Raw genomic sequence first — 13,370 nt, forward strand, 5'->3', positions numbered from 1 at the left:
GATTATAAGAAATCTTTCTGCACCACAGATTTAAATTCAGTGTTCTCTCAGTGCTGTGTTGCTCTTTATAATGTCTCTGGCATTAAAATTGGACCGTTTGTATCTATAAATGTACAAAGGTGCAATTTCCTATTAAAATGTCCCCGTGCACGATATCAGAGCCCACACTGACACTCCACAGTGGGAAGCAGCCATCACTGAAAATATTAATGACACGTCGTGACTTCTTCCAGCTGTGACAACAAGCGATTTGTTTAATACGAATGCTAAAAATTGTCTTTAATAATAATAATAATAATAATAATCTTTAGCTGTAACTACTGAAGCACTTCCTTTAATATTTCTACATGTCGGCTTACATAATGGGTTATAGTCTTGTTTTTTCATCTCCAAGTTAGCCAGCTTGAGGTCCTGTGTCAGTTCCTTATTAACTGGTCAAAATGTGCTCGCGCGACCTTTTGGCCCGCCTCCGTCCTCGGCCATATTAAATGAAGCCTTGTAAATATTGAATGAGACGCTATTCGGTGAGTAGCCTACATCCTTGTTTATATTCTTTGCTGACTGCTAGTGTGTCCCTAAGGAGATATCCAACCACGGACTTTCATCATCTCTGATGTAACTCGGCTCTTCCTGCTGCTAATGTATGAGGGGCCCTCTGAAGGATCGATGAGAAATCACAAAAGACTTTGTTTACACATAAGTAATGTTGTTTGATAAATTATTAAATCATCTGTGTTTCAAGCAGACTTTATGGAAGTCTTTAGAAATAGATCTAACAGGAAAGGTTGCCTATTTAAAAATATGCACAGAAAAAACTGAAAGTGGTAACCCTGTGTTCTTGCAGTGGCAGCTGTACTGTCTGAACAAGAGGCTTGCAGTTACTAGTGTGGACATATTTATCTCTTTATCACCAGTCATTTTTCCTGTGGTATAAATATCTGTCCTCAAGTAGGTGCCTGATCTTTTTATATTTACTTGCTATTGTCTGTTTGACTAAAGGACAAACTTGTGAACCGGTGATTTTTTCCCCTCTAGCCCAAACACCAGGCTGACTTTGAGGGCTTTGAGTGGCTTAACTTTTTCGACACATGTTCACATTAGGTTGAACTTTGGTGACTTCTTGACTCTTCGTCTAGCATCATTGTGGCCATTTAACAAATTGTGTAATTTATGGCCATTAAACATTAAAGCACCTCTTTAGACTTAACTGAGCACTTAAACATTTGGTGATGGTTGATATTAATATTTTTATACATCATATAGACTTTGTGGTTAATGAAACTGAGATATTAGCTTTCATGATCATCATAATGGTTAGCTGAAACAAAGCACCAACCTCAAGAGCTGAAAAATCAAACAAATATGAAAGTGATTTTAAAAGATTGCAGTTCCTCAAATGGCCTCTTGAGGCTGCCTCCAATGGTGAGTCAGTCCACGTAAATGCGCCCATTTTAATTCTTACATCAAGCATTTTTGCAGCATTGTACAAGGTAGTTTGGACGCTGTGGTTACTTAAACACAAGTGTCCCCTTATAATGATAAACAAGTTTTAAAAGGGGGAAAAACTCTTCACATGGATACTGGTGAGGTTCAAAGTTAGGGGTGTGGTTGTTTGGCTTGACAGGTTTGCTTACCCAGACAGCTGTTGCCCATTACGGTCTGCTAGGCCTCAATTATTACACCTCACCTCTTTTTGGAGTATTTTAATGGGTTTAAGAGTATGGCTTGCTCTTTGGTTCCAAGAACACCCCGTCAAAGAGGTTTGTGCTTCATTTTGGGTGAATTAAATTCTAAAATTTTATCAGTCTGTTAATTAATTAATTAGCAGAGGTGTATTCTTTGGATCCCTACATGAAAGATAGAAGTAGCTACTGTGACATCCCATTTTGAAGCCTTGAAATGAATGTTTCCAGTATTTGTTTTGAAACATAGTAAAGGTTTAAGGCAGGGGTGTCCCTGCAGGTTTTAGATGTGTCCTTGATCCAACGCAGCTGATTTAAATGGTTAAATGACCTCCTCAACATGTCTTGAAGTTCTCCAGAGGCCTGGTAATGAACTAATCATTTGATTCAGGTGTGTTGACCCAGGTTGAGATCTATAATCTGCAGGACACCGGCCCTCGAGGCCTGGAGTTCGACACCCCTGGTTTAAGGCATTTCCATTGGCTTCTTTTTATTGTGAGAAAGACTCAGAAGTTCATGTTAGTGTCTAAGTTGTGGATGCAGCTTGCTCAGCACTTCAGCATCTTGTCTACTAAAAAAGACACTAAGCTGCTATAGAGTCCAACACCAATAAGTGATGTCATGGTGGCTTTGTCCATCTTTTATATGCAGTCTTTATATGTGGTCTTTATCTACAGTCCGTTTTCAATTAATTTTTAAATCCCCAAGAGCAAATTTAAACCCATACAATTTAATCCCATTCATTTAAAGCAAGTGTAATCTAGGTGTTTTTTTTAACATTATATCCTCCTGAGAGCCAGCCTATTCATTTATGTCCTCTCTAATGGACATTTGTTTCTGGTCTATATCTTTTGACTTATTTGAGCTAGTCCAGATGACCTTAATAAAGAATATTCTGGACTTTCCATTGATATCTCATGTATTTGGGCGGGCTATTAAAGGCTATTTTAGGATACAAAAAAAAACATGTACAAAAAGCATTAAAATCTACGGAAGCGTAGAGCTGCCACCCAGGCAAAAGAAAAATACAAGTGTATCACGTTATAACGTGAAAAGTTTATTGTTCTAACAAGATACTTTTCCTGTTTGTACAATATACTATCATGTTTGTACAATATACTTTTCACGTTTGAACAACATAATATCACGTTATTACAATATACATAATTATCACGTTCGTACAATATATTTATATTGTACGAACGTGATAATTATATTGTACGAACGTGATATTTATGTATATTGTAATAACGTGATATTATGTTGTTCAAACGTGAAAAGTATATTGTACAAACGTGATAGTATATTGTACAAACAGGAAAAGTATCTTGTTAGAACAATAAACTTTTCACGTTATAACGTGATACACTTGTATTTTTCTTTTGCCTGGGTGGCAGCTCTACGCTTCCGTAAAAATCCCTTTACATTAATTATTATATATAATAATACATATATGATATATATTATACATTAACCCTGTTAATGTTAAACCTGTAGTCGCGGCTAAGCAGCTGTTAACAGCGTGTATGTTTGCTACTGTACTCCCTGCTCGCAGTACAGTGTGTCAGAGTGTATTGGTGTATTTGCCCTCCTCCTCCCGGCGGAGGGGCGGGGTCCATATGATTGCACATCAACACTCACGGCTAGCTGCAGATGCAACTCGGTCGCTCACACTTTCTCCACTTTCAGCTCACTCCCGGCGTTCCCGTCGCTGTTTAAACAGTGTTTCCGCAACTTTTAGGAAGAGGAAATTTGAACATAAAGTATTTTTTTTAAAAATTATTATCATTGTGTGGTAATTTAAGAAAGAAAAAGAAGAGGAAGAGAAACCACCAGTTCAGCCGCTCCGCTCTTTGGGAAGATATGATGTGAGCACCGAAGCTGCAGGAGGACTGGATAACCGCGCATCCTTTAAGTAAGTGCTTCACGCCTCACCGGCACGGATTTATGGCTCGTGGAGATTAATAACCCCTAACATAGTGCTGCTCTTTTACCTTTTTTTTTTTTTTTTTTTTTTTTGGGGGGGGGGGGGGGGGGGGGGTCATACGCTGCTTGCCTACCTTCCTCTGATAATCTTATTGTGACCCGTAGCGTTCAGCAGCTATCCTGTACCTAATATTGTTGTGCTTTCACTGCCATGACTCTACAGATGAACGACTCTTTGGGGACTTTCGGTGTAACAATACTGAAAATGACCTCTCCCTGCTGACTGACTGTTTTTATGTTATCTGCAGCACTAAACTCACGACAGATCATTTGTAGTGTAAGTGATGAGGCTGTTGTAACATTTCCCATCCTCAGCAGCCTCATTATGTGCACAGCTTTTCTGTAGGTTACCGTGCACACACTACAGAATCTGACTTTCACAAACCCTCCACCAAACAAGTGTCCTGCATTTGCAGAAAGCCATGCTGACGCCCTTACCACTTCAATAAATATTTTAGCATTAGTTGTACAAATGAAACATGCAGCATCTCCCTGACTTACATTATGCACACTTGCACGCTGAGACGCGATTGGCTGCAGCTCAGCGTCTCTCCGTGTGGCAACAAGCCTTCCCCATCCACCCAGCAACTCCCTATTCCTCATGCTGTGGTGAGTCTCTCTGCCTCTGAGGGTCCTTTCTGCAGCATCCGACGTGGTAACCATGGCAACGGAGCCTGACCCTGGGCATGCTTACTACAGGCTTGACCTGGATTTCTCTCTACATGCCAGGCAGGGGCGCATGACTTGGGCAACTGACCCGCTTCTCACATTGATTGGCTGTCGAGCAGTGAGATCAGAGGCGACGATACGCTCCTTGTTCAACGAATCAATGAACTCACTTGTGATTGGCTTTGTGTCACTGGGTGTCTGGGTAATGTGTTTGTAATGTTAACACATTTGGTAACGCTGTTCTGGGAGACGAGACGGGTGCTTTGCCAGTTTTTCTAGGATAAAGACTGGCTTTGCTTTCTTTTTTTCTTAAATTAATCTAATGTGCCAGTAGGTTTAATCGTTTTGGATTGTGCACTAATGCTTGGGGGAAAAAGACATCTGAAGATGATTTCTAATCCGTGTAAGTTAAGATGATCTCTGGCTTCTTGTTGATTGGTTTTGTAGGATTTGAGCTTAATAATGAATTATTTTTAATTACATATTTAAAAAATTTCCAAAATAAATTTTTGTTTAGCACTTTTGCGTCACAGTCCTGGTTTCCACCTGGCTGGTTTCTGTGTGGAGTTTGCACGTTCCTCCCGTGTTTGCGTGGGTTCTCTCTGGGTACTCCGGCTTCCTCCCACAGTACAGAGACATGCAGTTAGTGGGGTTAGGTTAATGGGTGATTCTAAATGCTAAATTCCCCTTGCTGCAAATTTTGAGTGTAAATGGTTGTTTGTCTCTCTGTGTAAACCCTGTGACAGGGGCAGCCTGTCACCCCGGCAAACCCTGAATTGGATAAGTGGAAGAGAGAGAAATTAATTTATTACGAAATTCTGTCCTTATTTTTTTACTTTTAACTATTTACTTCTCTCTACATTCCACGAAACAAAGCAATCTTTGTCAAAAAATTACTGTGTTAAAGGTACTTTTTGTAAAAACCTTCTGTAAACTACAGTTAAAACTTTGACCACAAGATGGCAGTGTTTTAATTGAAAATGTTAGTGTATTTGTCTGCTGCGCCAGAGTTAAATGATTAAATGCACAGTACTGTGCAAAAGTCGTATTTGATCATATTTTGCTAGGAAATAGGACATAGGTGCATTGATTTTGATTTACAAGCTTGAAAGTCAATATTTGGTACGAGCACCTTTATTCTTCAACACAGCTTGAAGTCTCTTGAGCATCTTTCTTATCCTTTCTTCAAGTTGTCTTAAGGAATGGTTCTCCAGGCTTCTTGAAGGACATTAAACGCTCTTCTTTGGACACGATCTCACGTTGCTTCAGTAATGTTGAGCTTCGTGCTCTTGGGAGGCCAATGCATGACTGATAGTGATCCACTGTGTGTTTTTCTATCCAGGCATATTTTACTGTACTGGCAGTGTGTTTGGGAGCCGTTGCCAATGAGATGCATTCCAGATTCTTCGGATTACTCTTTTGTGTTTATAATTCTATAATTTTAGACAACAACATGGCTGAATTAGAGCCGCGAACCATGACTGAGCTTCCACCATGTTTTAGAGACAGGAGGCACTCACAGTTGTACCCCTCTCCTGATTTCCTCCATAGTGTTTATTGATTTAACCACAATTTTCAAATTTGGATTCATCACTTCATAAGACCTGTTGCCACTAACTTTCAGGTCTTGTGTAATTTGGCACACCTCGGTTTCATCCCATGAATTTAGTGCCTTTTTTCTACTTGAACGATTCACGGGTCAGTGTTAAGTAGCAAGGACTGGACTGAAAATGAGTGAAGAATCAGCCAATTTCTAAAGAAGAACTTTAGCAACATTGTTCCATTGGATGTGGAAGATATGTTCCTGATAGGTATGCACCTGTTTGGCAGATACACCTTTTCCTGCTTTTTAAATTTAGTTTTTTAGTATTTATTTCCCTCTTTGTTCCAGGGAAACACAGAATTCCTGATAAGCAAAGTGACCACACAGTGTTTAATATCTAGCTAGCACAAAGCTGCAGATAAATATCGGCTACATATAACTGTATTAAAATGTCAGTGTGTTTGCTCATGCTGATGTCACTGGGACCGGCTGCAGATATTCAGTCGATATTTCTGCACATCCTTAGTTTCAAAAATCAGCTGATTTTTGACCTTTTTTGTGTTACATTTGCTTGCCTTGCCTCCACACAGACACACACCCGCCCACCTGTGGAATTTCCCTGTATAAATAGCGGCACATTCAATGTCTTCCTCTTACTGTGTAATTCGAGTGTATATGTAACTCATTTCTGGAGGGATAAGTGAGCAGATGTTGTGGATTCAGTCGCCTTTGACAGAAAATGGAAGTGTTCATAGATCCGTCGCTGCGCAGCCCACGGCTCAGCTGTAAGATCCCCGAGGTGTCAGCTTGTTGTCGGAGCCAGACTGTGTAGGAGTGCCTATTTCTGTCCTCTCTCTCTCTGTGTGTCTCTCTGTGTCTCTCTACCACTCATAACTGAAGTCAGCACGGTCAGCCTCTTTGCTTCTCTGCCTGTCAATGTGAACCCTCGTATGCAGCTTAGCGTGCAGACTTAAGAGCACTCGAAGGAGTCAGAGTACCTGCTAAGAGGGAGAGCCATTGATTGAGTTTGTCTGTGGCAAGAGATCAAAGCTTCAGTGCAAAATTAGTCTATATGCAAAATGTGAATCTGCAGCTGTTTAGATTGTTGCTCTGAAGCAGTGAAATATTTGCAGATGTGAAGATTTCCTTGCCCTGCTTGCCCTCAGTGAAGACTAGAAGCCACTAATACAAGTGATTAGTCATCACGCAGCAATGATATTAATTTGGTTATTTTTTAAAAAGTAATATAATATAATAACTCTCTGATATTCCTCATTAATTGTGAGTGGTGTTAATTCAAAGTGGACACATTTAGGAACCGCAGGAACAGAGAAACCACATCGGCTCATAAGGATTCCTTACAAACACAAGTTTGTCCAGGATTTACAGTCCTGTGATTTTTCTCCAGGCTTTCTGAAGCTCTTTCAAATCCAGCCCTCGTACCTGTCCAATATCAGAGGATTTTCTTTTTGTTTGTTGAGCCACTTAACTCTGGTGGGCAGTTAATACAAATAAATAATAAATAAATGAAAATACTGACAATAAATTAGTTTAAATGAAAAAAAACCCCCACTGGTCTTACTTTTCTTGACAGAGTACATAATTGCAAACTTGAGCATCTTCACTGATAACTTTAGCATATTGGATAAAATAAAAATGACAAATCTGAACTTTGGGGAGATCATCTGCAGCTGAAGGTAATGTTATTGCAATACTCAGCTTATTGCGATTTTTAACATTTTGCAATAATATCGTATCGTGAGTGAAATTCGGTGATAATACCGTATACCACTGGTAGACATATATCTTTATAGTGTGTTATGAAGGTTTCTTGTTTTTAACAGTGAGCTTGAGCTCTGGGAAATCTTGGTTAGCATCTAAACTATTTTAAACTATTTTCTGGTCTTTTCTTGAGGGGAAAAAAGGAAATAATATGCAGTGTTTCCTTGCAGTCTTGCATTAATGGAGTAATTATTCAACCACTGACAGAACATGAATTGTAAAAAGTTGAATCACCTCTTTGCAAAAGCAGGCCTTCCAACACGCGCTCATCAGTATCCAAAAATAAAAACAAAGGCCGGACTAAAAGAGACAACAAAAATAAACAGTGGGGGCTCGGAGGCGGGCAGGAGGTTCTAAAGGGTTGTAAGTAGCTGCATGCAGGATTTGTACGACTCTGTCACTAATGCACGATGTTTCGCACGCTGATGTTTACTTCACTGAGAGAAGAGTGCAGGCTGAAATGGTGTAAAATCAGTGTGGAGTCAGGCTGCAGATGTCTGCTCTGATGACCTAAGGAGAGGCATTCGAGCTGAAGCTGATTGTATTTATTCCCTGCGTGTGTTTCAAGACGTCGTTTAAAAGCCTTCCATTGTGTGCGTGTTTTGGGGCCGGCGAGGCCTGGCTGCCGTCGAACCATGTGAGTCACACGGCAACAATGCGATTCTCTGTCCTCTCCCCTCAGCACCGCTTCTCCTCAGAAATGAGGCTGGAATCAATAAGGTGTTTGCAGCCAGAGACCCACATTTTCTGCTCTCAGATGATGAGAGGTTATCGGTAAACGAGGGATTCAAGAAATTCCTCCAGTCCTCACCGTGCTCGTGGCGGATGTCGTGAACGCCTGCGTGGATTTAGTTTTCTCAGCCCGTGTTAAAGGCAGCTGTGTTCTGTATTGCAGATGTGATGGACCAGCAGAGGGCTCTGCATTCAGGTTGCCTGGTCTCAGGGGTCCGTACGCCTCCCGTTCGCCGCAACAGCAAGCTGGCCAGTCTGGGACGCATCTTCAAGCCCTGGAAGTGGAGGAAAAAGAAAAATGAGAAGCTGAAGCCCACAGGAGGTGAGTGTGACGCCGTGCACTTCCACGGGTGGCGTTAAACGCTGAAAGCCATAACATGCAAATAGTCCCACGTGCTCTCATTTCCTTATGCAGTCTGAGAACCGGTTTGATTAATGTTTGTGTTTGTGTAGCGGTGGAGAAAAAGGCAGCTGTACGGCAGAAGAGAGATGACCTCGTCAGGAGGAACCCCGGGGAGACCGAGACAGGTGCAGAACCACAGATGAACACACGTTAGCGCACTAGCACACATATGACTCCAGGCTTTGCACGGTTCACTTGCTCAGCCGCATGAGGCCTAAACTGCCACGCAGACTCATTCCTGTCGCCTCTGTGTGCTATGTGCAGAGTCCGATCTTGCTTGTGGGGGTAACAGTGAGGACCTGGACACCCCCCCTCACTCTGACGGCGAGGACAGAGACGAGGAGCCGGTGGCACCGCTGGCCAACACTAATGAAGACCTGGGCAGTGATTTAGAAAGCTCAACAGGTACAGCGATGTAGGCTCAGGCTTTGTGTTCACCTTGTTGCTAGCACTATTTTCTTTTTATACATATCCTGTAACTGCCTCACAAAAATGCTGCTTTATTGCATCAGTTGTGCAAAACTGCTAAACATATTTGTCACATCTCTAAGAAACTTTAGGAAAACTGTTTTTAGCATCTTTTAGCTCATTGTCTTGATTTTATAGCTCATCTGTTTTTTACTGGATAGTCTCACATACGTAAATTCATCAGAGCAAACAACAGACCCACACCACGCTGGGGGACACAGGGAAGCGTTTATCGTGTAAAGATGGAAATTTCACAAAACAGTTAGTTTATGACAAATATAAAAAATACAGGAGAGTACATAAAGGTCATGACTTGACCAAAAGGATGGCTCTTAGCGCTTAGCTATTACTGGCCCAGCCAGTATCTCAGCCAGATATATTTGCCATTATTTTGGTATATATATTAAAATTAAATAGAAATTCAAAAGAAAGGAAGAGATGAAAAACATTTCAAATATGTTATAAAAGTTTCTGCAACTTCCTTGTTGACATGTGTTCAGAAAACAAAACAAAGAAAACAACCACCTGATGCGAATCAGAGTATAAACGAATAATCCATGACTTGTTGTAACAGTGCAACAATTATTTTAAGGGCTCATAAATAACAACACACAACAAATGTCAGACATCTGTTTGTGTTTCACGTGTCTGAAAGAAAATGTAAAAACATCCGTCAGTGTTTAAATCGCTAAACATGGATACAGACTCTTCCTTCCTTTAGTTTCTATTTTCATCACCTGATTTAAAATAAGTGATATTGATAATAAAATGGGTTTTCCGAGTGCAGTTGCGCTGTCTATGATTGTCCACTAGGTGGAGCCAGAGGCTTCAGAAACTCACTAAACCTTTCGGCTTACCTTCGCTGTGTGCTTTCAGTACAAGATGTGACTGAAGTGGCAAAGACAGCAGGTGATCAGAGTCAGAGTGAAGATGGAGAAGATGAAAGCACCTCAATCAGTGACCCCAGCGAAGAGCAGATGCAGGGCAAAGCCGAGGGTATCGAGGGGAAGCAGGAGGCGGCGGCGACCAAGCCTCAGAGACGAGCCAGCACCCCTCCTCCACCCAGCCTGCCTGTCAAACTGCTCACCAGGCTGGGCAGCTTAGAAGGTGCGTCCAGCAGGACTCACACTGATGTAAAACCAGCGTTCGGTATCTGACTCGATGTGTTTCACTTCTCCAGGTGCTCCTCCAGTGCCGGTGAAGAAGTCCCCTGCCACCTTACCCAGGAACTTCACTCTGCCCAAAGACCCTCATGGCTCTCTGTTGAGAGGCAGGATCTCCACGCCTACCGGGTCCCCTCACCTCGGGGCGCTGCCCCCCAGCTGCATCATTGAGGAGCTGCACCGCGCCCTGGCTACCAAACACAGACAGGACAGGTCAGGCTTGATGTGCAGCATTTCCACCACGTCTCTGTTTGTGTAGTTGCCAAAGAACACAAACAGCACTTTGGTCAGTGAATGGATTTGCATTCGTCCTGTTTGACAGAAACTCCCACAACAAAAATGTAACCAATGTGGAGCCAAAAAAAAAAAGACCACAGGCGTCGTGTAAAAAGAGGAAACGTCTAAATATATTTCATGTATGGATTTTAAAGACCTGTTTTAAATGATGACCCCTTCAGAACAGAATCCAACTTATAATCAGCTTAATCTCACCAGCAACATATTGGGACCGTTTCTTTTTAACAAGGAGCAGCCATGTCTGACCCCTCTGACCTTCAGGGGCAGCTGTGCTGTGTGACGACATGCTTCACGCTCGTCCTTCAGGGCACAGTGGAAGGGTTGGAGTCATATGTGAGCGTTACTCACAGACTGGAGCTGCAGGCCAGCAGGCTGTTGATTAGATTTAAAGAAGCAGCTTTCTATTTGAGTTTGCCTCCCGTTAATGCTGACCCAGACAGTGTGTGCACGTGGACAGAGATGCTAATCTTCAAGTGCTAAAAATGAACGAAATGAGGATAAAATTTGAACTTTTTTTTTAATTCTAGTGCAGAAACCAACAAAATGTGAACAAGTGTTTAAAAAAATGAATGAATGGACGATTGATTGTGTTTAGTTTTCTTTAGATTTGCTTTGATTTTGGACGTGCAAGTAAATGCTTCACAGACCTATAGTATTATTGGTATTTTGAGTGTTTATCAGATTGTGTTTATACTTGTGAATGTTTCATTTGCGAGTGTTGTTGTTTTTTTTAGATCTGTAATCCTGTTAGTGAAGCAGAAAACAACAGAGAGGGATTCCTGGTGTATTCAAAGCTTTTCATCTCTTATTTTGCCGTAGGAACCCAAACTGAAGGTTACATTGTGATGCTTTAGTTATGCGATTTGGGCTGCAGACACAACCTGAACTCTTTAATCACTTCAGTGACCGCTGCTCGACCACGTTCGGTGGTAAACTAACATTTCAGCTGCTCTCTGAAAGATGAGCCGTGCAGCATCTCAGTCGCTCAAACACAACAATCCACCACAGCTGTAACTGACAGACATCTCGTGACATGTGACCTCAGTTTTCAGATGAAGGAGGCGCGCTCGTCTCCGAAACGCCGTCCGGAGGGCCGCCTGTCTCGCACGTCCAGCACAGAGAAGGACCCGGCCGGAGAGTCCGAGAGCAAGAAGGAGTCTGACGAGAACAAGGAGAACTGGCGTCTGGATGAATACTTGAGCGACCAGGACAGCTGGAACGAGTCCGTGATCTCCGGTATGTGTGCCGACAGCCGACTTGTACTATGATGTTTGCTTTACTGTTATCGCCCACGTTCTGTACAGAGCCCAAATCTGGGCACCCTGTCAGTGGATAATGAAGCTGCTTAATCTGTGGTGATGTTTGTTTATACTCGCAGCCTGACGGGGAGATTTACGTGGATGATGAATGGCATACTTGCTGGTGTTAAGTTTCAGAGCCTGTCAACAGCTGCTCTGGTGGCCTAATTCTTAGCTGTTCATTTGGGTCAGTGGTGCTCGGACTCCTGCCGTTAGCATGTCTGCGACTCTGGGGGAAAAAATGTTTAAAGGGTGAACTGTGGAGCTCACTGGAGACTTAAATAGCACTGCCACAAAGGTTTACTCTTACCCAGAAAGGGTTAGTCGCCGAGATAGTGATGCTAATGTGTGGTGAAGGAGATGCTAACAGGATGAAAGCAGGAAAAAAAACCCAATGAATATAAGAGAGTCACAGCTCAGATTTAAGAATGGTAGCAGTGCATCTTTGCACAAATCAGATATTTTTGGATACCATGGATGCATTTTAATGGCCTCCTTTGTCAAGCAGAAACATGTGGTGTTAAAACTTAGAGCCCAAAAACTGCAGTTCTTTCAGTGGACGAGCGAGGCTCAGTAATAATTTGAATATTTTTGATGCCTAAAGTTAGGTTTAGTTGACACTCCTCCGCATCAAAAGGAGCCAGTTGAGGCCCACGATGCCTTCTGGGCATCTTGGCTGGCTTGGGAACATCTTGGTGTCCCCTCAGAAGTGTTGGAGGAAGTGGTCAGGGGAGAGGGGAGGTCTGCTGCCCTTGCGACCTGGAATGGCAGAAAATATGCGGATGCTGGGATGGACATTTGCTTTTACCAATGATTCCAGACACAAACTCTGCCTCATGAATGTTTGTGTCAGGAAGGGCATCCACCACAAAATCTGTGCCAAATCAAACATGTGGATCCATCTGCTGTGGTGACCTCGGCCAAATTCTAACATTAGTCTAAGTAATTGGCAGGTATCCGTGTTTGTGCACAGCAGGCATGTCACAGTTGATACTTTCATCTTTTATATGCAGTCTGTTCTTTTAAATTGAACATAATCTCAAAATATTTAAAACATGAAAGGTTTGATGGAGACGAGCACTCAGTCAAGGTGTGACATCTGATCTGCTCAGTCAGATTAGTTTTCCTGGTAAAGACAAAAAGAGCATCATACCAGCTAATTTCCCAGGAAACAACTACAGCACTGGGCATTTGTGAAGGGAGGGAATTTTATGGAAATACTTCAACATGCTTCAGTCTGCAAGAGACGTGCAAGCCTGGGTTTTCTGTATTTTTTTTTAATCAAACCAACTCAGCAAACATGAAACCAAAGCTTCACACTGGCTTAAAAAACCCGTTAATACCCCG

The 13,370-nt window shown here is 42.2% G+C and overlaps 1 protein-coding gene across 3 annotated transcripts in view; it reads left to right on the top strand.

Moving 5' to 3' along the window:
- phactr3b (phosphatase and actin regulator 3b) overlaps positions 1-13,370 on the top strand; it is a 56,441-nt gene that overhangs the window by 15,884 nt on the left and 27,187 nt on the right. The window contains exons 1-7 of one of the 3 annotated variants that reach the window (XM_085160843.1): positions 3,146-3,597; positions 8,558-8,716; positions 8,848-8,922; positions 9,062-9,202; positions 10,142-10,372; positions 10,446-10,641; positions 11,771-11,961. In XM_085160843.1, the coding sequence (XP_085016969.1) occupies positions 8,563-8,716; positions 8,848-8,922; positions 9,062-9,202; positions 10,142-10,372; positions 10,446-10,641; positions 11,771-11,961 (988 nt within the window). In that variant the 5' untranslated portion in view covers positions 3,146-3,597; positions 8,558-8,562. Of the gene's footprint in view, positions 1-3,145; positions 3,598-3,725; positions 4,741-8,557; positions 8,717-8,847; positions 8,923-9,061; positions 9,203-10,141; positions 10,373-10,445; positions 10,642-11,770; positions 11,962-13,370 lie in introns of those variants that run through there. The other 2 variants (XM_085160842.1, XM_085160841.1) reach the window with 2 other exon arrangements.

Source organism: Neolamprologus multifasciatus, chromosome 5 (assembly GCF_963576455.1).
Source record: "Neolamprologus multifasciatus chromosome 5, fNeoMul1.2, whole genome shotgun sequence".
NCBI lineage: Eukaryota > Metazoa > Chordata > Actinopteri > Cichliformes > Cichlidae > Neolamprologus > Neolamprologus multifasciatus.